The 24,702-nt window shown below is 30.1% G+C and overlaps 2 protein-coding genes and 1 long non-coding RNA gene across 3 annotated transcripts; all 3 read left to right on the plus strand.

Annotated features, from left to right (window-relative positions):
- Nucleotides 1-4,977: 4,977 nt before the first annotated feature.
- LOC105126267 (GRF1-interacting factor 3-like) lies at nucleotides 4,978-8,645 on the plus strand. The gene is made up of 5 exons (XM_011027087.1): nucleotides 4,978-5,398; nucleotides 5,524-5,631; nucleotides 6,608-6,684; nucleotides 7,680-7,764; nucleotides 7,838-8,645. Exons 2-5 carry the CDS (start codon nucleotides 5,554-5,556, stop codon nucleotides 8,222-8,224), a joined length of 627 nt encoding a protein of 208 aa, XP_011025389.1. The 5' UTR covers nucleotides 4,978-5,398; nucleotides 5,524-5,553; the 3' UTR covers nucleotides 8,225-8,645.
- A 2,122-nt stretch (nucleotides 8,646-10,767) lies between these two features.
- LOC105126268 (uncharacterized) lies at nucleotides 10,768-12,398 on the plus strand. Its single transcript, XM_011027088.1, has 2 exons — nucleotides 10,768-12,124; nucleotides 12,240-12,398. Exon 1 carries the CDS (start codon nucleotides 11,183-11,185, stop codon nucleotides 12,116-12,118), a length of 936 nt encoding a protein of 311 aa, XP_011025390.1. The 5' UTR covers nucleotides 10,768-11,182; the 3' UTR covers nucleotides 12,119-12,124; nucleotides 12,240-12,398.
- A 6,806-nt stretch (nucleotides 12,399-19,204) lies between these two features.
- On the plus strand, nucleotides 19,205-20,699 carry LOC105126269 (uncharacterized). Its single transcript, XR_842382.1, has 3 exons — nucleotides 19,205-19,379; nucleotides 19,679-19,773; nucleotides 20,628-20,699. It is a non-coding gene; the product is annotated as an uncharacterized LOC105126269 (long non-coding RNA).
- The last annotated feature ends 4,003 nt before the right edge of the window (nucleotides 20,700-24,702 follow it).

Below are 24,702 nucleotides of genomic sequence, written 5' to 3' on the forward strand. Positions count from 1 at the left end.
TACTACAACCTTCCTAATCCCTATTCAAAGAAGTTGAATCACTTTTAGTCGATATACGATCAACTAGTTGATCCCACTGTGACAACATCTAAACACCAATTTCAGACATTTTCTTCTTTTTACTTGGACCCTCAGAAGGGTCTCGTTCTTTTCTTTTGCCATTACTCTTGTTGTTGTTGCTTGATCTATTCATTCCACAAGCCATTCGAGACATGTTAGCCTTCAAATTTGGAATCCTATCCTCCTCTGAATCACCGCTTCCTTCTTCCAAATCAGCATCATCAATGTCGACTTTGCTTGTGCCATGATTGACATTATTGCCACCAAGAACTCCTAATGAAAAAGCCCATGCAAACTCTCCAGTTGCGACAATGTTGCAATACATTCTGTTAAATTTAATCTTCAAAGATGGTTCAATACCATTATGTCTGAATTTTTTTGCTCCTCTAATTTCCTACATAATAAGTACAAGTAAGTGATGTAGGATCATGCATTGAATATTTTTTGAAATTTGACAACAAGAAATGAAATTGTAAGGATGATGAGGAATTCACCTGAATTTTTGCTTTCCATCACTCATCGCTAGCAGCAATTGTTTCTAATTCACTACTCTAGCTCACACCAGTTTCAAAAACCAGTTTTGTCCATATCCTTCAATCCTTTTTACATCCATCCCATTTGTTTTTCAGTTGTGTTTTAGTGAATGCATGGCCAATTTGTTCTTTAAATGACATTATAATAAATTTCTAACCCGTTTTATTGAAATGAGTATTAAGTCTCATTCCCATGTCAATGGCCTTAATGCATAGATCACAAAAGATATGCAACATTTTCCTTATTCAAACAGCTTTATCCATAAATTCAGGACCTTCTACAGTATTTTTTAAAACATTTAACAATTGACATCAATCAATAATATCCATTACTTGAAGGGATAAAAAAATAATATCAATAAACATGGATTTAAGCACATATTATGTTGAAATCGAATTCCATATGAAACGAAAAAAGACAAACAAATACTACAAATCAAACAGTCCCAAGTCAAGTTCTTAACCTACACAGTTATGCACTAATAATTGCTAGAGATTATTTTTCTTAACCTACACAGTTCTGCGACAACAATATGATAAACCAAGATTCAAATAAAGTTCCACAGGAACTGGAAACTAAAGCACAATTTGCTTACCCGAAACCTAAAGCACATTTCTCTCAAAAAATCAAGATCACCGCCAGTTAAAACTACACACAAGAAGACAGTTTACCAAAATATTCAAATTCTCCAACACTACCAAGAATACTTATCAATAAAGTGTAAGGAAAACACAGCAAGTTTGAACGGCAGATTAACAACAAAAAGAGACCCACAAGAGTTAAATAAAACACAAAATTGATCCTTTGAATCGAATACAAAATCTCCAGATCAGTACTGAAAACACATAATGGCAACTACATAATTTCTTCAACAGATAATTCCCATAAAAAAAATCAAGATTTCAAAAACAAGTTTCTATTTTTTAAGCTCATGAACCAGTCAAAACAAGAACAAAATAGAAATAAGAAACATGATTAATTAACTATTATTTAAACATATTCAACATATAATTACATATATACCTACATACTGGAAACAAATGAAAGCAACACATAAATTAAAAATTTAGAGCAAAATATAGAAATAATTAAAGATGGAGATAAGGTAAGCACTTACGGGTTTCTCTCTCGTGAAGGTGTTCCTAGCATGGTTATGCTTTTTGCAAACTGAAACAATGGAGACTGCTCGGCACAAATGATTTCCAGCACTGTTTGAAGGGAACAGAAGAGACGAGCTTGGGTGGGGAAGTTTTGTGTTAAAATCTTTCATTTGACAAGAGAAGGGACATTGGGGAACAAGATGAACACTGTCTTTGGCGTCAATCTTTCATCAATCTCGTCCATATCAGTTTAGAAAAGGGAAAGGAATAGAGCTTAAACTCGGTGTAAGAAAGTGTTTTTACAAGAAAAAAAAGTGTCGATGAAGGCATGGAGTGAAAAGCACATGTTAATTGCTTTTCAAAAACTTAAGGTCCAACCTCAGTTTTTGGTAGGGTTATGTTAAATAAAAAGTGTAGTTGAAAATTACCGAACATCTTGGTGCTGCTTTTTTTATTAAACTCAGCTGCAACTACAATGCCAAACGCCAAACGAGCACTAAATGCTCATCAACAACTTATGTGCAAATTAATTTAAGTTTGGATATATTCTATTAACCCCCTTGAAATATATGTAAGTTCTATCATTTTTTTTCTTTATGCAATCTTGCTTTTATCAATCACCTTTTGAAGTTTTAGTTTCATCTATTTATTGTGTTTTTTGTGTCATGTAAACTTCAATTCCACTCCGAACACCAAAAAAAAAAAAAAATTCAATTTCCCTCTAAACGCATTGTCTATCATGATTTAGTTCCCTCTCAAATAATTCAATATAAAGACATAAAAATTGAGTTTCAAACCAAATTGACTAGAAAAACATGTTTTCACTTTAAGAAATGTATGTTAAGATTTGTTTAACATGAAAATCACAAAACAAATGCGGTTAAGATTTTTAAAAGATCAAACCAATAAAAGCATTAAATATGATATTAGAATCATTCAAAGTTCAATTAATAAATTTTTTATATAGATAACTCAATTTAAAAGAAAAGGGAAAAACACCATCAACATGTTAATTTTATTAGATTTGGATGCACTCGGTAAGTAAGAAGATTTCAGTGAGGGATTGATAATTAAGAAATATCAGATGCTACCTTCAAGTTGTTCAAAAATCTATGATATTTATTTATGTATTATTTGATTTATTACAAATAGAAGTAGAGGGTATAATTTTATCAATGATGAATGGATGAAACGTTACGAAAATAATTCATAAAAGAACTAAACATGGTATCTTGATATGGATTAGTTGGCGGATGCTTGTGTTGGTATAAAAGATAATTCTTAAAAAATAATAAAAAATTATGTTAATATATTTTTAAATAAAAAATATTTTAAAAAATAATTACAACTATACTTTAAAAAAACATGGTATGAGATATCAATTTGTTTAGTTTTAATATATAAATATTATAGCCTCTGATTTTGAAGCAATTATGAAATAATAATAATAATAATCTATTGAAAATTAAAGTCGATTAATCAGGGGTGGTTTAGGTGAGGCAAGAATCTTGCCTCCCCCGAGTCTGTTCTTCGAGTATGATTTATATATTCGAGTAAGAAAGCTCTGATGAAGGGCTTTATGAGTGTGCGGATGAAAAGGGTCCACACAGAATTTAACGATTGTTCTACACGTTCAATTTCAAAAGACGATGTGAAACTCTAATGGCAATGCCAATAAACCTGTAGATTAACTAACACACATGTCTACCTTCCACAAAATGTTTTGAATTTTAGCTTCTCCTCTTTAACAAAAATAAATAAATAAATAAATAAAGGGTACTCAAATAACAAATAATATATTAAAAAAATAATATAAAATATATCTTAAAATTTTATTTAATAATTAAAAATTTTAAATTAAATTGATTTTTTAATAAGATAGACCAAAAATAAAATAAAATTATAAAAATTTCATCAAATATCGAGGGAAATGGAATATTGTTGAGGAATGAGTTAATGACATCAAATAAAATTTATAATGGAGGAGACAGGAAATGGAGGTGGTCACGGAAGGGAAGGAAATGGCTTTTTATTTTATTTTTATTTTTATTTTAATCTTTCTTCTCTTTTGAAAAATCCAATTATATCATTTAATATTTTATTACCTTTCCTTCCCTTTTCCATGCAAACAAAGAGCTTATTTCACCTCCATTTACCTTTTTACTTGTCCACTCATAAGAAGATAGAAAATTTCCCAACCCTCACCTCCCCTCTTCTCTCAGTTTTCTCCCAAACATACTGTTAGGGGGCATTTCATGGTAGCATGATTTATAGTGTTCTTGTTTTGTTACGAAATTTTTTAAAATTATATATTTTATATATTGAGTTGTATTACAATTACGATTATATATTTTCTCATATACTTTAGGTTGCTATGATATTTTTTTATATGCTTTTTTCTTTTATTTTTTATATTATTTTAATAATTTTTTCCAGAAAACATTGTAGATTTTAACAAATTTTTTCCATATAATTTTTTATATTTTTTTATAAATTCACAACAATACACAGGTATGTCACAAACCTGCACAGCACGGGGGTATATAATTTAGTTTTTACCTAATCGGTGTGAGTCTTAGGATATAACTACCAATTCATTGCTCTGACTTCAAAATCATGATATTTTTTTCTTCCATTAGAAACCTTTATTTCTCATTAGAAACCATCAATTAATTATTGTTAGGGTTTTTTTAACATATTTTCTTTATCTGAGTCATTTGTGCCCACTGAAAATGGATGAACAAGTCTCTTTGAACAAGTCCAAATGGTTGTGTTATCAGCGGAGGAATTGCTTGGCTGCTTATAGCTATTAGCCTTGTACAACTGTATTATTTTATAGAGATTATAGTTTAAGTACTAGAAATTTCAGAGTTATTAGAAGTTTATATAATTATTAATTTTAATATTTATAAAATTAATTAAGATATATATAAATTTATTTAAACATCTGTATTAAAAAAAAACCAAATAAAATGGAAATGAAAACAATCTATTGTTGCTAGATGACTCTAATTTCAATATAATTTTCTAAATAAGTTTGACGATACTATAGAGATGGTGCTTCATGGTGAGGGCAGATAGGAGAAAGAGATTATCTTTTTTTCTATATTTTTTGTATTTTCTCCGTATATTTTTAAAATAAAATTTACCACACTTCTAAATCTTAGTTTTCAGGAAGTGAAAGAAATAAAAACGATCTATTGTTGCTGGATGACTCTAATTTCAAAATAAATTTCCAAGTAAGTTTAAAGATATGGTGTCGATGGTGGTTATGTAAGGGAAGTTGGGAGAAAAAAATTAAAAAAAAATAAATTCCCACACTTCCAAATCTCAGTTTTCAGAAAGTGAAATTATAAAGCTGATTAATTTCTTGCCACGAACCACAACCAGTGTATAGACGAACGGAATTTTCCTCTTTATACGCTTCAACTAGTAGCTCCATCGCCAAATTTTGGAGTCCTCCACTGTCGAGCCACCTATCACGGGCAGATACGAAGCACAACAAGGAAAGCCGAGCCTCACTAACGAAGTGACGTAAGCATCGGGCCAGGGCTGAAAACAGAGAGTTTTTCTTTAAAAGACAGACCAAATCTAGTATCTCTTGTTCGGACATATATATATATATAACGACTGTTATTTCTGCCTGCTGTGTCTAAAATTCCAGAAACCTGCTCCTCAAAATATGCTCCTTCGCCATCTCACAGGTGCTCCTACACCCTCCTCCTCCTCTCCATATATTTTAAATATATATAAAAAAACCTTTATTTTTTTTCTGCCTCTCTCACCTCTTAATTAGGGTTTAACGATTTGGGGATTTTTTTGGGATTAGGGTTTGGGAAAGCAAAGTAAATTAAACAAGATGCAGCAGCCATCGCAAATGATTCCTATGATGGCTTCATTCCCACCAACAAACATCACCACTGAGCAGATCCAAGGGGTAGTATCTTTTTGTAATTCTTCCTTTATTCTATGCATACATTGGTTTATGCATGCTTTTTGGGTGGTTTTGTTTCTATGATTTATTGATTTGGGGTTCTTTGCTTATGGTGTTTTTTCACGTTTCTTTGTTAAACCAATATTTGAAGCTAATAAGTAGCACAAGAAATGAGTAACTGTTTACGTGAGACAATAAATAGCGAATTGATTGTGGCTTCTTAAATACTGTCCACTTCAGGAGATAGGCTCCCCCCCCCACCCCTCTTCTATGCACATAACTTGTCATCAGTATAACTAAGGCTCCTCTATCTTTTTCTTTATCAATTGTTACTAATGGGCTTTCCAAAAATCCATGATGCTTAAAATAGTTGGTTATGCAGATTAGTGGCTATCGTGACAGATTTCGCATAGATGGAATATGAGATAAGGAGACTGTTCATAAGCTATTAAGTTGTAGATTAGATTGAACTCAGAAGTTGGAGAATTCAGCTATTCGAGCTCGTTTTGGAATTAATTTATTGGAAGCTTTGTATTTTTCAAAGTATTCATTTTGAACCTTCTACTTCTGCAAATTCCCATGTTTATGACGTACATTTTTGTATCGCGAACCCATTCCTTCTTCATGAAATCCTCAATATTCATATCTGCAAATTCATTCTTGCAGCTAGTAGATGTGTTTTCCTGTTTGTGAAACATGACAAAATGTCATGCTATATAGCAAATGCATGAAAAAATAGTGGAGAATTTTCCTTGTGATGCGTGAATTCAAATCCATGGTTGTACTGTGTGCTAATAGCTGTTTTTATTTATAGGCTTTCACACCTATTCAAGTTTGGCTTTCCCCTTAATGCCACGCCGAGCAATATCTGATCTTAGTTTCCATTTTTGGTTGCCCCTTCATGTGCAACTCTAGGATGTATTATTTGCTAATTTCTGCCATATGATTGTTGGTTTATCTTTTTTAATTCTTTTTGCAGTACCTTGATGAAAACAAAAGGTTGATTTTGGCGATATGGGACAACCATAACCTTGGAAAACTTGCTGAATGTGCCCAGTGAGTGATTTGTTCTCATGCGTGCGAGTGTATGCTCATGCTATCCTAGTGTTTCTTGTGTGTTAAGCATAATGCAAGTTCTGATCTATTAGAAGTAAGTGGGGCTGTTTCCTGTTTAGGAAACTTGAAAAAAAGGGTCTTATGACTTATGGGCTGATTTTGAAATCCAATCTTGGTGACTTTTCTCCAACAAATAGGCTATCAAATATATAAGAATCTCCATCATAATTAGGGCAGAAACAGGTAGAAATCTCAAAGTTTGTGTTCTGTTACTTATTCAGAAAAAGACTGGATCAGTTCTCTGAGTTCCTATTTACCCACTAGCATTTTAATATTTTCTAAACAATCAAATCCAACACATTCAGTTGGTAGCTGACATATCTTAAATTTATTCTTGACTGCCTATTTTAATATGGGGTCAATTATATTTTGTCCGGTTGGAAATGGGACTGAACTTGTGGGCTTTGTCCGTTACCAGTTTATGCCTTCAATAATCTTTTATTTGTTTATAATGGCGGGGATGTAGAGTGCATTCCAGATATTAATGGTGCCCTTGCATCCATAGTTGAGTTATTTACTTGTTCTTTTGGCTCAATCATCATGTTACTACATACATTCTATATCATATAATGGGAGTGCTTGGTTACTTTTTGTACTGGTACTGCTTCAATGTCCTTAGCAAGAATAACTTGAAGAAGGTAGGATCTTGTATAATAAAGCATGTGCTTACAGTTAGATGGCAGTCCAGGTGAAATGGAGGAGAGGCATAGGATAAACATTCAGACTGGATCTGAATTTACCAGCCAGAAAAAAGGCAATGCACTCATGAATATCACAGAGAGTGTTTTGTTATTTTCGTTTCGTTTTTGTTTTTTTTTTTTGAGAATGCTTCATTTTTTAAACTACATGAAATGAAATGTTGCATGCCCCTTTTTATCTATATGCATGTTTATTGCCACCATTTATAAGTCATGTATAAAATTTTAATGAACTAGGTATCAGACCCAGCTGCAGAAGAATTTGATGTATTTGGCTGCAATTGCTGATGCACAACCACAGACACCAGCAATGCCTCCTCAGGTGTCTAGTAATTAATGAGACTGGTCATTTGCAATTCATTTACTCTGCTCTTGCTTATTAGTATTACTTTCAGATGGCCCCACATCATGCAATGCAACAAGGAACATATTACATGCAACATCCTCAGGCAGCAGCAACGGCTCAGCAACCAGGTAATTTCCCCCCGAAGATGCCATTACAATTCAATGCTGTACATCACATGCAGGATCCTCAGCTGTTACACCAGCAAGCCATGCAAGGGCAAATGGGAATTAGAGCTATAGGGGCTAACAATGGCACGCATCCCATGCATGCCGAGATTGCTCTTGGAAGTAGTGGCCCTTCTGCAAGTGCTGGCACAAATGACATGTGTGGAGGAAGCAAACAAAATGCCTCCGAGGCTGGCACAACTGGTGCTGATGGCCAGGGGGGTTCTGCTGCCAGGCATAATGGTGATGATGGCTCTGAGGATGCAAAATGATGTGGCCTCTTGAGGGATTCTGTGCAAATCCCTTTGGCTGTTGATAGTAGGCACCCCTTATTGCAGAACTGGTATTGTTCTGTTGATCTATGTTAGTTTGAGTGAAGAGTTGACATTTTATGGTTCCCTTAGCATTGACAAGTTAGGTAGGTAAATCACAAGGGCTTGGTATGCCAATGAATCAAAATCAAAACACGGGTGAGACAGAGGCTGTTGTAGTTTGTGTAGAAGGAAGAGATGGAAGCTTGTGTTCTCCCATTGATGTCTGTCTCCAGTTGTTCGTCCCTCATTTTGTAACAACTTGAAGATGATGCTTGGTATTGTAGAATCTTGGTCTCACAGGGTCATCGTTTTGAGCTAGTTTTGAATGGCACAATTTTCCAGAATTGCTAACTGGGCCATAGGATTAATAGGCATTTTTGGATTGGTTGAGTGTGATTTATTTATTTAGGTGATTTATTTTAAAATGTTTTGTTTGGAAATATATTAAAATAATATATTTTTTATTTTTTAAAATTTATTTTTTATATTAGTATATTAAAATGATTTAAAAATATTAAAAAATTAAATTTTTTTAAAGCACTGAATAACCGCAAAAGCAAAAATACCCTGTGCCTCCATCAACTTTATTTTGTCTTAATGAGTAAAGCAACTATGGGATCCACGTGTGAATAATTAATTTAGAACATGTTGGTAAAATCGGAAATCAAATTATTTGGTTCGGCTTTCTTTGCTTTTCAGGATTGTTCTTTTTTGGAGCTATTTTGAAAATATAGTTATAAAAACTATTAAACGGATAAAATATAAACGGAACAGGGTAAGAAGTGAGGGAATGAAAGGAAGAATCCAGGAAAAAAGAAACAGAGACAATGACCTCTGAGGAACCTTTTCCAAATGAAAGCAGAAGACTAGTTTCATTAGTAGAAATATCATGAAATGTTTGATGTTAAGGCCTTGATTCTTTTCTAGAATATTTTCTATTTTACAATAATATTTTTTATTTATAAAAATTTATTTTTAATACTAGTATATCAAAATAATTTTAAAATATTTATAGAAAAAATTAAATTTTTTTTGTTTTTGAAAAACATAGCATAAACAAACATACTTGTAGGCTTTATTTGTTTAATGAAAAGCTGTTTTCTTTTAGAAAATGATTTTTTTAGAAAATAAATTTTTAAAAATTGAATTATTTTTTAACATTTGATTATGTCATAGAAAATCAGTTGAAAAATACTTTTTAATGTTTGATTATGTTATAAAAAATTAGTTAAAAAATAACTTATTAACGTTTTTTTTCAAGTTTATTAAAATAATAAGAAAAAAATCTTATAAATTAAAAAGTTAAATAAGAATGAAATTGAAGAAAAATCTAATTTCATAAATCATCTCAAATAAAATAAATAACAACAAAATAATAGAGATCAAATCTAACAAATAAAAAAAATTGAAAGATAATGAGATTAAAATAATAATTATTATAATTTTATAAATTATTTCAAATAAAATAATTAACAATTAAAAGATTGAGGACCAAATTTGATATATAAAAAAATTAAATTAAAAAAATAATAAAAGAAAAGCAAATAAAAATCATAAAAATAAAAATAAAAATACATAAAAATAAAAAACAAATAACAATCATAATAAGAGAAAAGCAAATAACAATCACAAAAATAAAAAACCAAAGTTAATATAAAAATCAAATTAAATCAAATTGTAAGTGATGAAATTAAAAAAAATCAAAACAAAATACATAACAATCAAAAGTTTAAGGACCAAATTTATTATAATCAACAAATAATATAATATTTTTAAATTTTTCACAATTTCTGTAAAATATTTTCCATCCAAAATAAAAAAAATATTTTTTTAAAAAACCAAACCATTTTTCTAACTAAAAAATATTTTCATTGATAAGTTTTTTTAATAATAAAAATTATAAAAAAAATTAAAAAATTAATTTTCTTACAAAACAAATAAATAATTAATTTATAATTGTTTAAAGTTTAAACCACCATAAACAATGCTTTAGATTCGGTGATAAAGGGCCTTCATCAGACTCGGTGAAAAAGCGACCTTCATCGTGACTCTGAAGCCAGCTTCGTCGCCGGATTTGTACTAAAAAACATTTTTTGGTTGAGTTAAACAAGAAAATGTGAGAATCTATATTGGATCTGCTAACTTGAGCTTGATGAATTGCTGCGTAAGGAATCCTATCCTTTACCAATAAAATATACTTATCTTCATTCATGATGTGCCACCTGCTGATATTAATTCAAACTTAATTCTCATATGAGCTAAGAACTTAAAATAATTTGGAAGAATAACTTCTTCAACTTCTTAACTTTGATGTCTTACCTCCAAAGAACCTGTTTTGCAATTAATAACTGTTGGCTGCCTGTTTAAAATTATATTTAAAAAAATAAAAAAATATATATTATTTTAATATATTTAAAAAAAATCATTTTAAAAAACAAATTGATAAGAAAAGTATAACATAAGCCATTGTAAAGAAAACAAGTAAAGAAAGCGACTTTTGCAGTCGGTTGAATTCTGGGTAGCTAAATTCAAGGGGAGAGATAATTCCATCTAAGACTGGAGAATGGAACCATTCACTTCTTATATAATAAGGGCATAGACTTAACAGATTATAAGATGAACTTTGACCTTAACCCTTCCAAAACCCCAAAACTATGGCAATTCCATTGAAGCCCATCACATTTTCCATGTCCTTTCTTAACACGCCATCTCCATCTGTGTACCGAAGACGCAACTGATTCAAGCCACGCAACCAAAAACTTCGTTTCGATTCATCTTTCTTCAGAAAAACCTTACGGTTCTAACAAGTACAGCACCAAAAATACATATCTGATACCACCAGTATTCCTGCACAGTTGAAGCTTGGTATATACCTTTTCCCTTTTCTTCTCTTTCAAGAATTACTTGGAAAGAAACATGAAGGAAGAGCAGTTACCATCTTTCAACCATCGCCACAACGACAATAAAAAGAAGACAAGATTGGTATTCAGATTATTGAATTCTCCAGCCGTTTACGTTATCCTTTTACTGCTATCCTACGCACTAGGTTACTTATCAGCTCCAAGCTCCCGCTCTCCACTGCAGCCTTCACCATCTCCAGAAATCTTGAAGGTGCGTGATAACCTCGACACCCAACTCGACAACTTCCGAGTCAAGACTCACTGTGCCGAACCCCTTCCACCCCAGCTCGTCCATCAAACAATTCTTGACCGGGTTTTCAACTCCACGTCACCGTATGACAATTTTCCTCCCGCGTACGTTAGCGGCCTCCTTAGAGAGAAAAAGTTCAAGGGATGGGGCTCTTACGGTGAAGTTTTTGAACACCTTATCCAAAAAGTGAAGCCTAAAGTGATCATCGAAGTGGGTACTTTCTTGGGCGCATCGGCTCTCCACATGGCCGAGTTGACTCGCAAACTCGGGCTGGACTCACAGATTCTTTGCATAGACGATTTTCGCGGGTGGCCCGGGTTTCGTGACCGGTTTGGTTATGTTAATATGGTAAACAGCGACGTTTTGTTGCTGTACCAGTTCATGCAGAACGTCATTCACAAAAATGCTACTGGGTCAGTTTTGCCAATGCCATTTTCGACCGGGTCGGCCTTGGAGAAATTCTGCGAGTGGGGTGTGTTCGGTGATTTGATAGAAATCGATGCGGGCCATGATTTTAACTCGGCGTGGGCTGATATAAACCGGGCTTACCGGATCTTGAGACCCGGTGGGATAATTTTTGGGCACGATTATTTTACCGCAGCGGACAATAGAGGTGTGAGGAGAGCAGTAAATTTATTTGCTCAGATGAATGGGCTTAAAATCCACACTGATGGGCAACATTGGGTCATTGACTCCGCCTGAATGCAGGTTTGTAAGTCCTTGAGCGTCAAAAAGTTACCGCTGATAATTTTGTGAACTTGAATTTTGTGAATTTCTTAAAGGACACGTGTGTCATGTATGTGCATCTTTTTACCTGTTTCAGCTATGATGGGCCATGCATGGAAAAAATCTTTCATAAGCCACGTATAAGGTTGATGAGGTCTGTTTGGTGTTTGTTAGTGTACAACAAGTAGTAGCTATTTTGGAGCAATAAGTGGAGGATTATTTGGAATGGAATAACAGAGACTTCTATTTTGTTTTGCATGGTTGTTTCCATATCCATAGCCGTCATGCATGTCGGCAATGGTGCACATTCAATCCTTTCTATTTAATTTATGAGGTTTATTGCTCATCAGCCCAGCTGTTGCCGAATCAGAGTGATTTACCGGCAACAATGGCTTACCATCTCGACTGAATTGAAATCATTTAATGCTAAGTTGATGAGCACATTGATTCCAATGATTTTTGAAAAACATGAGCACCGTGCGAGTTGATATTGATGGATAAAGATTTAATCCTTTTTTTTAACACAAAACCCATAAAAGTTATGAACACATTTTTTTCAGTAAATTTCCAACATATTTCCGAGGTTGGGTAGGGAACCCGAGTCTAGATGGTGGCTAGGCATGCCAAAACCTCGGTACATAGAGCTCCATTTCAGCATTTTTTTGTAGGCTCGGGCTCACTACTCCAGCCTAGTTTTAAAGAGTAAATCTTGATTTTGTTTTTAAATTTAAAAATATTTTTTGAATATTTTTTTTTATGCTTGTGTAAGAGATGTTCTTCTTATTAATAATTTTTAATGTTTATGTAAGAGATATTTTTTTTTAATTTTTTACTTGTATTCCTACGGGTAAGATAATTTAAATTAGTTTATAGTTTTATATTAGCCATTATTTTTGTTCTATTTTAACACAACCAACTCTATTAATCTTTGTAATTAGTTTAGTTTTCAAGAGTTTAACCTATCAACCATCTTATTAATTATTGTTATTTTTTGTCAAGAAATGAAGTGGCTGATTTTGAAACAAACACCATCTCAATTTTACTTTTTTATTTTTTATTTTTGAATGGAATATTGTGGTGCTTATTTGTCAAAAACAAAAAAGAACTTTTCATTAAAAACAATGCATTTACATTAGAACTATATTTATTTTAAGAAAAAATTATTTTGAGCATCCTATAGTTTTTTTTTTTTTTTGCACTTTACCTTCATTGTTTTGAAAATTACAAAAAATATTCTTGGTCAACAAAAAATTTTAGATCACATAAAATGACTAAAATAACCCAACATATATTATATCCACAAACACAATAAACAAAAAAACATAACTATATCCCATTTCTCTCGTGAGCTTATAATTTCTAAATAAAAACTCTCTAAAATTAAAAAAAATCTCAAAATCTAAAATTCTATATAATCAAAGTTTAGGAGGGGTTCATGTATGATTCTCTTGGAAACAAGGTGTCTATTTGAGTCATCAGCTTATGGAATTTATCTCCTATACTTTTGTAATTAAGAATGAGATGACAAACAAATATGTCATCTTAATTTTTTTTTTTTCAAATCAAGACTTTAATAATCAAGTTAATGAGTTTAGTTGTTGTTAAATTATTGCTATTTTCTTAGAATATAAATTGTATTACTCAATTAAATAATAATGCATAAAATTCAGGTTACTATGGAACTCATAAATCCTAAAACTTCAAGTTATTTCTTATTCAAACTTTAATGTTCATAATCTTAAAGGGTTTAGGAAAGGGGAAAACAATTTGGATTGTTTTCTTGAAAACCTAAAAAAATCCCCAAATTAAAAATTACGGTACTGCTCATTTGACCCTAGTTTTTTATTCTTTTATTGTAACATGTTTAATTAATGTTTAAGCAACTTATATTAACTTTGTTAAACCATGGTTTAGCTTAATAAAACCTAAAATTTGCCTTATGGGTTACTATTAATTTGTCCACAATCATTTCTAATATTCATTCATGTTAAATTCTACCATAATTATTCTTGTAATGTTAGTTTTGAATCACCATATAGGAAAAAAAATGCCTAGCATTATTATACATTATGGAGTTACTTTATTCATTATGAAAAAAAAATTCTCTAAATATATGTCTTCCATAGATATCTTATCCATATACAAGTAAGTTTACAATATGGATTTGCATGTTTTTACTATAAAGGATGAAAAAGATAATAAAATAGTTAATAATGCATCGATGATGCAAATCTTGAATATGCAAGAAGTAAAAAGAGAGGAAGAAATCCATAATTATATTGATGTCGATAAAAATATTGCTTTATTAACAATCAAAATGTCTAAGTATTATACAGATAAACCAAATATTGTTGGGGGATCTATTAGAATAAAATACTTTCCAGACTGTAATGATAGAAATTAAGTTACACTGATTGTTGAAGAAAAAAGTTTAGATTTTAATAAAAAAGATGATGATGATGTTGTTATAGGTGTTGGAAAGGGTGAAACTACAATAGTGAAAAGCTATGGTGATGGTGTTAAAGTAATTGATGGTGTTAGTATGGTTATTGGAGAGGTGCAACTATAGTTATTGATGTTAATATCAGAAGTTGTGTTGTTGATTTCAAATGGATGTTAGCGATTCTAATGAAGATGCATGTATTGTTGGTATGGGTATTGGTATGCATATTGATATGGGTAGTTTATATTATAATTTAGGACATCATAGGGCTAGATTTAGTAAAGAGGATGATATTGGATGTGAAAAAGATTATCAAGGTAATGATTTTAGTAAAAATGTTGAGGATTATATTTTCTTAGATGATAAATTATTTAAATTTTTAAATGCAAATAAAGATGAATAGAATGATACCTTGCAAGAAGATATTTGCTTTAGCCAAATATTCGAGTTAAGAAGTGATGAGGAAAATATTGATGTTAAAGCTAGTGAAAATTATTATAGTAGTAATGAAAATGACAATGATGAAAATGGTAGTGATGGAAAGAAGCAACCGAAAAAAAAGATTATTTATCTTACAAATAGATTTAAGTATAAGACATTTAAAGTGAATGCTGATGGATTAATTAAATTTACCAAATACAAAATTTTCATTAATATCATTCACTTCATAAATGTTCTTAAAGAATATAAAGTGAAATATGACTATTATAAGAAAAGATACATTAATTAGAAGGAGAATATTAGAGCTACATGTATGGGTGACGATTATGTGTGGTGAATATATGCTTTTTCAATTTTTGGTAACAAGAATTTGGGTTGAGAAAGGAGAAACATAAGGATGATTCTAAACAGTACTATAAAATATATTTATATGATGGTTAAAAAAAGATTTATATTGATTTGGATTAAAAAAAATGCTCCTGTGGCGAATGAATGATGATTAAAATTTCATTAAAATATGTAATACCTTATTTAAAACATAAGAGAATTGAAATTAAAGATTTCTAATATGTACTACCTTGTTTAAAACATAAAAGAATTGAAATTGAAGATTCCTAACATGTACTACCTTGTTTAAAACATAAAAGAATTGAAATTGAAGATTTCTATCATACATATTACACTATGGAAACAATTAAGAAGACATACCTTGAGATTATTTACCTATTACCAAAGGTTGTATTGGATTATGAAGATGGAGATATAATTGTACTGCCCTCAAACCTAAAAAGAAGTGTGCATCAACCAATAAAGAATAAAAGAAAAGAAAGTGAAAAAAAAAAGACCTAGTAATGTCAAAAAAACAGTTGTCATCCTCGAGTGTAATAATTACAAACAATATAAATATTATTCCAAGATATGCTATATAGACAATACCTCCCAACTTAGTGACAATGGTGGTAAATTATCTAGAGGTGTGAAAGGATTTAGTGGTGATGTGAGGGATTTAGGGAATCTGGTGGTGTTATGGGAGAAATTAGGGATGCTACGAAAGGAACTAAAAGTGTTATACAAAAATTTATTAGTCACATCAAGGGATCCAAAGAAACAATCAATTTTTAGAGAATAAACAACACTATTGAAAAATGCTTAATAAGTTCCAAAAATAGCAAAACTAGTATAGATGACAGAAATGGTGTTAGTATATCATCCTCTCTATTCTTAGAGGATATATACAAATGATTCTCTAACATATTATTTATGATAATTCTATTAGTTTAATAATTTACTTTTATCCAATCAATTCTTTTTTTTTAATTGTATTTTGCTTGATTTACATTGCATTTTGCTCAATTTACATCCTCTTAATAATTTACATTTATCCAATCAATTCTTTTTTTTTTTAAATTGTATTTTGCTTGATTTACATTGCATTTTGCTCAATTTACATCCTCTTAATAATTTACATTTATCCAATCAATTCTTTTTTTTTTTAAATTGTATTTTGCTTGATTTACATTGCATTTTGCTCAATTTACATCCTCTTATCATTCAACATAAAAAAACTATTTTAAATGAAGAACATTACCTTGTTTATGATGTGTTTTATATGCCAAGCTATATTCAATTATGCAATAAGAGTAATATTATATTATTTATGTATTACTATTAATGACATTAATGACATGTTATAAGATGTTCAAGTTATGTTTTAGAACAATATTAATGCAATATTGTTATTTAAATTTATTTCATGTATTCATTTTATTTATTCAACATTAATATTATAATAATTATAAACATTAGAATTGCTCACAATAAATTAGTTACCATCATCAACTTAACTCTTGCAATGCTAAGCTCTATATTATTATAATTTTTTATTCAACTTTATGTAAATCATTTTTAATTCTCTTTATCATTCACGACCGTCTTATTTAAAAATTTTATCTTCTAGCCATTCATGGTAATTAATTACGTTTTGCAGGAAACATCTTGTCTAGTAACACAAACAATTTTTCATCCGTTAAGGAGTTATATTTATTACATAAGATAAAATAAATGTACTTAATTAGTTAAATGTTATAAACTTAACTTAATAAAGTAAACTGATTTTTTCATCTTATTTAAAAAATTGAGAGTTCAAGACAATAACACTTGTAAGAGATTGTGTTGATATATAAGTCATTAGAATAAAATTAATTGGTTGATTGTATATAAGTTATTTTTTTATCTATATAATAACTATTTTTTTATTAGTATAAATATGTAACATATGTGTAATTTAATTATCATTCATATTAATCAAACAAATTATATCATAAATTTTTATTTCTTTACTTGTATTATTACAAGTAAGAAAATTTAAATTAGTTTATAGTTTTATTATAGCTAATCATTCTCATGGTTAGTTTTCAAAAATATTTAACCTATTACTTGTCAAGAAATGAAGCGACAGATTTTGAAATAAATACCATCACAATTTGTGTAAGATTTTTTTTATGATTAGTCTTCAAAAGAATTTAACTATTGTTTGGCAGGAAATGAAATGGTAGATTTTGAAACAAACACCATCTCAATTTGTGTTATTCTTTTTTATTTTCTACTTTTTAATAGAGTATCATGGTGTTCATTTGTCAGAAATGAAAAAGAGTTTTTCATTAAAAAAAAACTTATTTACATTAAAATATATATTTTTAATAATAAAATGAAACAACAATTTTATGATAATAACTTCAATGTATTTTTGGTACTTAAGATGATTTTAGTAAAATTTAAAATTTGTATAAAAATAAATTGTATATCATAAAAAAAAATACTGCTTATGAACTTATAAATATATATAGATAAATAACACAAATATATATATATATATATATATATATATATATATGTGCTAAAAGATTTGGGGTAATCCTAGGTGTTTCATTGTTTATATAGAAAATAAAGTATTTTAATTTTTAAACTTTTCTATTGAATAATCATTCTAGGACCTAATTTGATAAAAATAGGCTTGAAATTATTTTTACATACCAAATTTTAAAAAATAATATCTAAAATGTTAAATACACACAAAAAAAATTCATATAATCCCAAATTCTCAATAATTTTTATTTTAATTTAAAAGATTTTTTTTTTATTTTTTAGTTATTGGTTTTGAGGGAAGAGAAAGAAATTCATTTAAAAATGACTCACGAAGACAAATTTGTTAGTTTAGTCATTTTTTAGTGATGAAACTCGTTATTTTTTGTGTCAATTAATTCTATTTAATGAGAAAAATTTGATAACGATATTTTTTTTTGCTTATCTAATTATCCCTAAAAAGAGAGATCAAGTTCACTTTATATTTTTATTATTTTTTTGAATGATTTTAGGATATACTAAGATTATTGGTTGGTTCATAAAGAGTTTAAGGTGGTTTTGAGATTTTTTTGAATGAAAATAACTTGAAATATAAAATTTATATATTTAAAGAATTCTTTTTTAATATTTTAACCACCACAATGGTGATTAACATCTTAAGCCAGAGTCTAGTGTGCAATACATTGCTTAGTTGTTTCTTGTTTATAAAAAAAGGATGGAAAACAGGTCATGCATCCTTAAAAATAAAATAAATAAGTTAGCCTACATGTGTGGGCTCTTATTTTTATCCTTTTGATTTTTTATTTTTTTTTAAAAAAATTTTAGTTCTTATTAAATTTTTTTATTTTTTATTTTATCCTTCATTTTTTTTTATTTGATGATGATTTGAAGATGATGATAATAATGATAATAACAGTTTTTTTAGTTTTTAATTCAAAAAATCAGTTCAACTTGCTTTATTTATAACAAAAAATAGACATGAGTTATGTTTTTGCACCTCCTAGAAAAACATTAGCTAGCCCACGTGTTTGGACTCTTAGTTTTGGATTTTTTTTAATTATTTTATTTTTTAATATCAACTTTTTATTGAATTTTTTTTAATTTTATTATTTAATAGTTGTTATTTAAAGATTTTTTTTTTTTTAAAATCAAAACAAAGGTTACCTTACCTAGTCCATGGGCTAAACTACCTAAGCAACAACCCAATACCTTGGCTGGGTTAGAAATGGAGATAATAGAGTTGTAACGGGACTATATCTTCTGGCCCATCAAGCTTAAGAAACCATTTAGTTCACGTTTCCACTTTCCACTCGTTATCTTTCCCTCTGACGCTGTAGTCCTCGGAATATCTCTCTTCACTCTTCTATCTCGGAGATTGTGTATCGGTCCAAGGTTCCTGGATTCATTGGTAAATCTTCATTTGAATGTGTTGGGGATAGAAACAGAAGCAAAATAATTCACTTTCCAACTGCTTTCTTCAAGAAACATAAGGTAAATCACCCATTTTTCTGATCTATTATTTTTCTCTATTCAAGCTCTTGTTTTGGTCCTTCTCTAACTTTGATGAATCAATTACTGTAAAGTTTTTTAAATTTTTTTTATTATATAATTTTAATGTGAACCCATTTGCATGTTGCCAAAATACATGATCCAATCATCGAAGAAAACCTGTTTCTTTTTTGGTGTTTATTGTTAACTAAAGAATGAAGTATTAGCCTCTTACTTGTATTTGCCCCTTGTTAGTTTGTAGCAAGTTTTGGGCTTTTTAATTCTTGATTATTTCTTATTAGATGGTAGATCAATATTGCGTTGGTTTCTTTCTGGTGTTTTCATGTCTTGTTGGAGCTTTAGATGCTAGTGCTGGCGATGCTGATCCCATTTACAAGTAGATTTTGAGCTTTCCTTCAATTCGTGTTTTACTACATGGGCATCTAGTTCTGTTTATTTGTGTTCTTCAGTAATGTTATTCATCATCCGTGCACCAATGTAATAAAAGGAACAAATCTAGCTCTTAGTATAATGCTACTACATGAATTGCCCAAATGGATATGTTGAGAAAGGAAGTTTTGAACCTGTAAATGTGATTTGCACCCTTAAATGTGTCTGTTTCTCTCACATTGGGACATCTATTGTGCACTAGAGAGTAGAGATATGGCAGGGCTCTTGTCCATGCTATTATATTCCTGTGCTTCCATCACTTTGGGTCGTATGCATTGAGAGATCATGTACAGATTAATTTTCATGGACAATTATGGATGCGCTGGACATTTAGAAATGGTCTTTCTCATCTTTTCCCACTTGTTTCAGCAGCCTAACAGTACTAGCTGCAAGCAGTCTCTGTTGAGCTGTTTCTCATATCTTTGGTATTTGGTTCTGCAATTTTGGTCTTCCCCTGGGCCCTGAATTTATTCGATGTACATTCTGGTCAACAAAGATTTTCTTACTGGGTATACACATGAACCATTGCAAAATTTCTTCAAGTTTGTTTTATGTTGGTATCTTTTCCATGATTTTATAGTTCACGTGTTCAAATTACCGGATTACAATTTTCAATCCTTAGCAGCACCCTTCATTAATGTTTATGTGATCCTAAACAACCTGATTACATGCCCTTTGTACATTCTGTTTTTATTCTCTTCTCATTATCTGCTGTTGAATTAAGTAATTTTACGCTTATTTATAGTCTCCTATAATCTCCATTGTGTGCATGCTGAAATAATTTGGATGTTTTGAAATTAGGACTTGTGTTGGACAATGTGAAAAATCTGGATGCGTGGGGCAAAGATGCTTTTCACACATTTTTTTTTTTTTTTCCAGATGGTGTCGCCATTGATGGTCCATGGCTCAAGCAAGAACCTCTTTACTTGCATTGGAAAAAATTGGATTGCCAGAGTGATTGTGGTCAAGGTTGTTGATCCCGTTCTAGTTGGCCTTTCGTTTTTATTATGGAAACAATATATTTCGGTTCCAAAGCATTTTAATGTGTTGTTTCAAGTTCTATATTGTGTATCTCTGTGTGTGTGTGTGTGTGTGTATATATAATTTAAAAATATTAATTCAACATGATAAGAAAATCCAAATAAACTTTCAATTAGCAAGAGTTTAAACCTAACATCATGATGCAACAAATAAATGAACTCCACCAGACTTAAAAATTGTATGAGAGAATGACAGAAGAGGGTCTAAGACAAATTTGTTCTTTGTTGTTGCTAAAACAGAACAAACAAAAGCAAAGATGCCAATTAAAGTGTACAATGAACACTATATAATTATTTAGAGTAATTAATTTTATGAAATTAAAAAAAATATTTCATTAACAAAGTCAAAAAGAAAAACATTTTACGAACAATATATAATTATTCAAGTAATCAATTTTAACATCATGTGATGCCATTGGAACCTTCAAAATATTGAGCAAACCCCTTATCTTAGTTACTTCATTTTAAAAATAATAAATTAAAAATTTTGCTTTCTCCATGATCATGTCAACGAGTTTAATTAGGGTTCCCCCCATAGCTTGAGCAAAAGGTCCCTCGGCAAACATATCGAAAGATGATAATTCAGGTACATTTCCTCTCTCTAGAACGAAATCAACAGCTTCTTCGATTGCTCTTCTACCTTAGCATACCCCACAGAAAACAATCTTATATGTAACGACACCTAGAGCCTCAGCCTTCTCTAACATTTCTCTGAAAAGTTTCACAGCTTCTTTTGATCTCTTCTGTCCAAATCGGGCTTGAATTACAGGGTTCAGAACTATGTCTTTAATCTGAATGGTTCTTAGGAGTTTAGTTGCAACCTTAACTCTACCTGCCTTGCACTGTCCTGCAATCAGGGTCCCATATGTTACAATGTCTGCTTCACACCCATCAGAAGCCATAGTTTGCACAATATCTGCCGCCTTTTTTTATATCCCAACCTTGTAGAAGTGCGCAAGCAGGAAGTTGTAGGTGAATTTCTCAAGCCTCAACCCTTCCATTATCATCTGGTCCATCAAACGAGTAGCCACTTTGATTCTCTCGTTTTAACAAAGGCCATGAATTTCTGGAAACCCCATGGAGTTCCATCTGGTCAAAAATCTCCTTTGCTTCTGCAAGCCTTTTGTTTTCTTGCAAAAAACATCAATCAAAGTATGATAATTTATAACACTTCTTGCATAAAGACTTGCTTCCATTTCCATTCAATAAGAAATTATAAAAAAAAGAGTATTTTCCACTGCCCTAATTAAATTCATTTTTCATGACAGTAAGAAACTCAAGAATCTCATCTGCATGTGTTTGTAAATTAGTGATGGTCATCCCTAACTTAAAAATGATCGTTGTTTATAATTTCATTAAAAAAAAAAAAGCCTTAATGGAATATGTAAAACAAACCCCAAACATTTGGCCTGGAATTTAGATGGGAAAAAAGCCTTAACTTCATTCAATTATTAAACAATTAAAAAAATAAAAAAATAAATAAAAATAAGAGAAATACAAAGATAAGAGAGGGAAGTCTTAGGTTTCATTAATATTACATGATCACTGTAATCTAAAGGAATAAATTTAATCTAAATACAAAGAAATAATATATAAGCTAAACTAAAAGGAAAATAAAAATATTATTCTATTCTTAATAAATAAAAAAAATAACTTATATTTTTTAACATCTTTCCTAAAACTCACAATACGACCAATACAAGTATCAAGAGTTTACAATTAGAAAACAAAAACGACAAATAAAATGTTACTTGATAAAGAAATCTACAAGATACAAAAAACAAAAAACGAAAAGGTAAAGTAAAGGCAAAGTAATGATATCATACTTGGAATGATGATGAGTAAGATGATAATCAATTTCAATGTGCTTAGTTCATTCATGAAAAACCGAGTTATGAACAATCTGAATAGAACTCTGGTTGTCACAATACATAGAAATAAAATGAAAAAAGAAAACTCTTATATATGCAAGGAACCAACATAATAAAAAAATGGCCTAGCGGTGGGAGGGGCTTGTCCCCTTCCTCTGCACCTGGGTTCGAACCTCACCATGCACGCCTGTCACCCCCGCGGTGCCTTACCTGTTCACTGGGCTTGCAGGATGTTCAGTGGGCCGTGTGGATTAGTCGTGGTGCGCGTAAGCTGGCCCGGACACCCCACGTAAATAAAAAAAAAAAATCTCTTTGGTAATAGATGTTATAACATGATATTTTATTTTAGTTTAAAATTGAGAAACAAAACATTATTTCTTGCTCTTTTAAGCAATAAAAGAGTCACCTAAAAAAAATATAGAAACTAATAACAAACTTAAAATATATAGGATTGCTCTTATGATTAACATTAGAGTATACATGCAGCTCCAATAAAGAGGTGGATAAAAGTAAAAGACTCTGAAAAACTATACCTCGAAGATATCATAAAATACAAAAAATAGTTGTCTAATGAACGATAGTAGGGGAAGCAACAAATTGACTAACAATATGAATAACATATGCAATATCCAGATGAGTAATAATGAGATATACCAAACTCTCAACAATAATACGATATAAAATAAAATATGACAAAGGTAAACCATCAAAAGAAAAATACTTAGGGTTAACTTTAATGAGAGTATCTATAGTCTTATTATTAGTGAGTCTAGCTCACTGAAAAATATGTGCAATATATTTTGATTAGGAAAGAAGATAACATCTAGGTGAGTAGGCTATCTCAATATCCAAAAAATATTGTATATAACCCAAATCCTTCATGTCAAATTGTCTAGCTAACTCTGTTTTCAAAACTAAAATACAATCAATGTCGTTACCAGTAATAATTATATCATCAATAATAAAGATAAAATGATACAACCTGTATTAATACACTTAATAAAAAAAGCAAAATCATGACTACTATAAATAAATCTAAGAAAAGAGATCATAACATAAAGTTTTTATATTTTCTTGAGCTTACAAACATACCTAAAGTCACATGAAACACTAAAAGAGGGCACCATATAAACTTTTTTTTAAAGATTTTCATTTAAAAAAATATTTTTAATATCAAGTTGAGATACATGTCATTAGCGAATCGAAACTACTACAATAAAAATATGAATAATAATCATTTTTATAATATAAGCAAATATCTCTTCATAATTCATATCATATTATTAAGAGTATCTTTTCACAACCAACATAACTTTATATTTCTTAATAGATTCATCAAAATAAATTTTCATCTTATATACGCCATGACAATCTCAGGATTCATTCCTTACCTTGTCGATTAAGGAGGCGTGTAAAAGAATAAGCTTTTGACATAGAAGACTTCTCAGCTTTACGGACTCCTTAACAACAAAAATTTATAACAACCTTTACAACATAATTCGCTGCTGCTTCATGAAGATAACTACCAGCCTTTAAAATATTGAATTTACATGTTGATAAGACACAAGTAATGAGATAAGATTCCAATTTAAAAATTTTATTTAAACTCTAGAGAACACATAACTCAATATATAAAAAACTACTATTGTAAGACTATTTTGTAGAATAAGACTTTCTACAAATTTGGCAGCAAATTCATTTTTTTTTCAAAACCAAACAAAAAATAAACATCCATAAAAAGATGAAATGATAAAAAGGGATTTCATAATAGTTTTAATTAAATCATTGGCCCACATTGTGGGTTAGATCAAGCTTTTTTACGGTAAAAAAAATCTAAATGTTACTAATATTTTTTTTAATAGAAAAAAATTAAAATCATATAAGAATTGATCCAATATGACTTGGTCACCTTAGAATGTTCTAAGACAACTCAAATGATGGGTAAAAATATTTTATTAAGATGAT

The sequence above is a fragment of the Populus euphratica genome, unplaced genomic scaffold (genome assembly GCF_000495115.2).
Source record: "Populus euphratica unplaced genomic scaffold, PopEup_1.0 scaffold75.1, whole genome shotgun sequence".
Lineage (NCBI taxonomy): Eukaryota > Viridiplantae > Streptophyta > Magnoliopsida > Malpighiales > Salicaceae > Populus > Populus euphratica.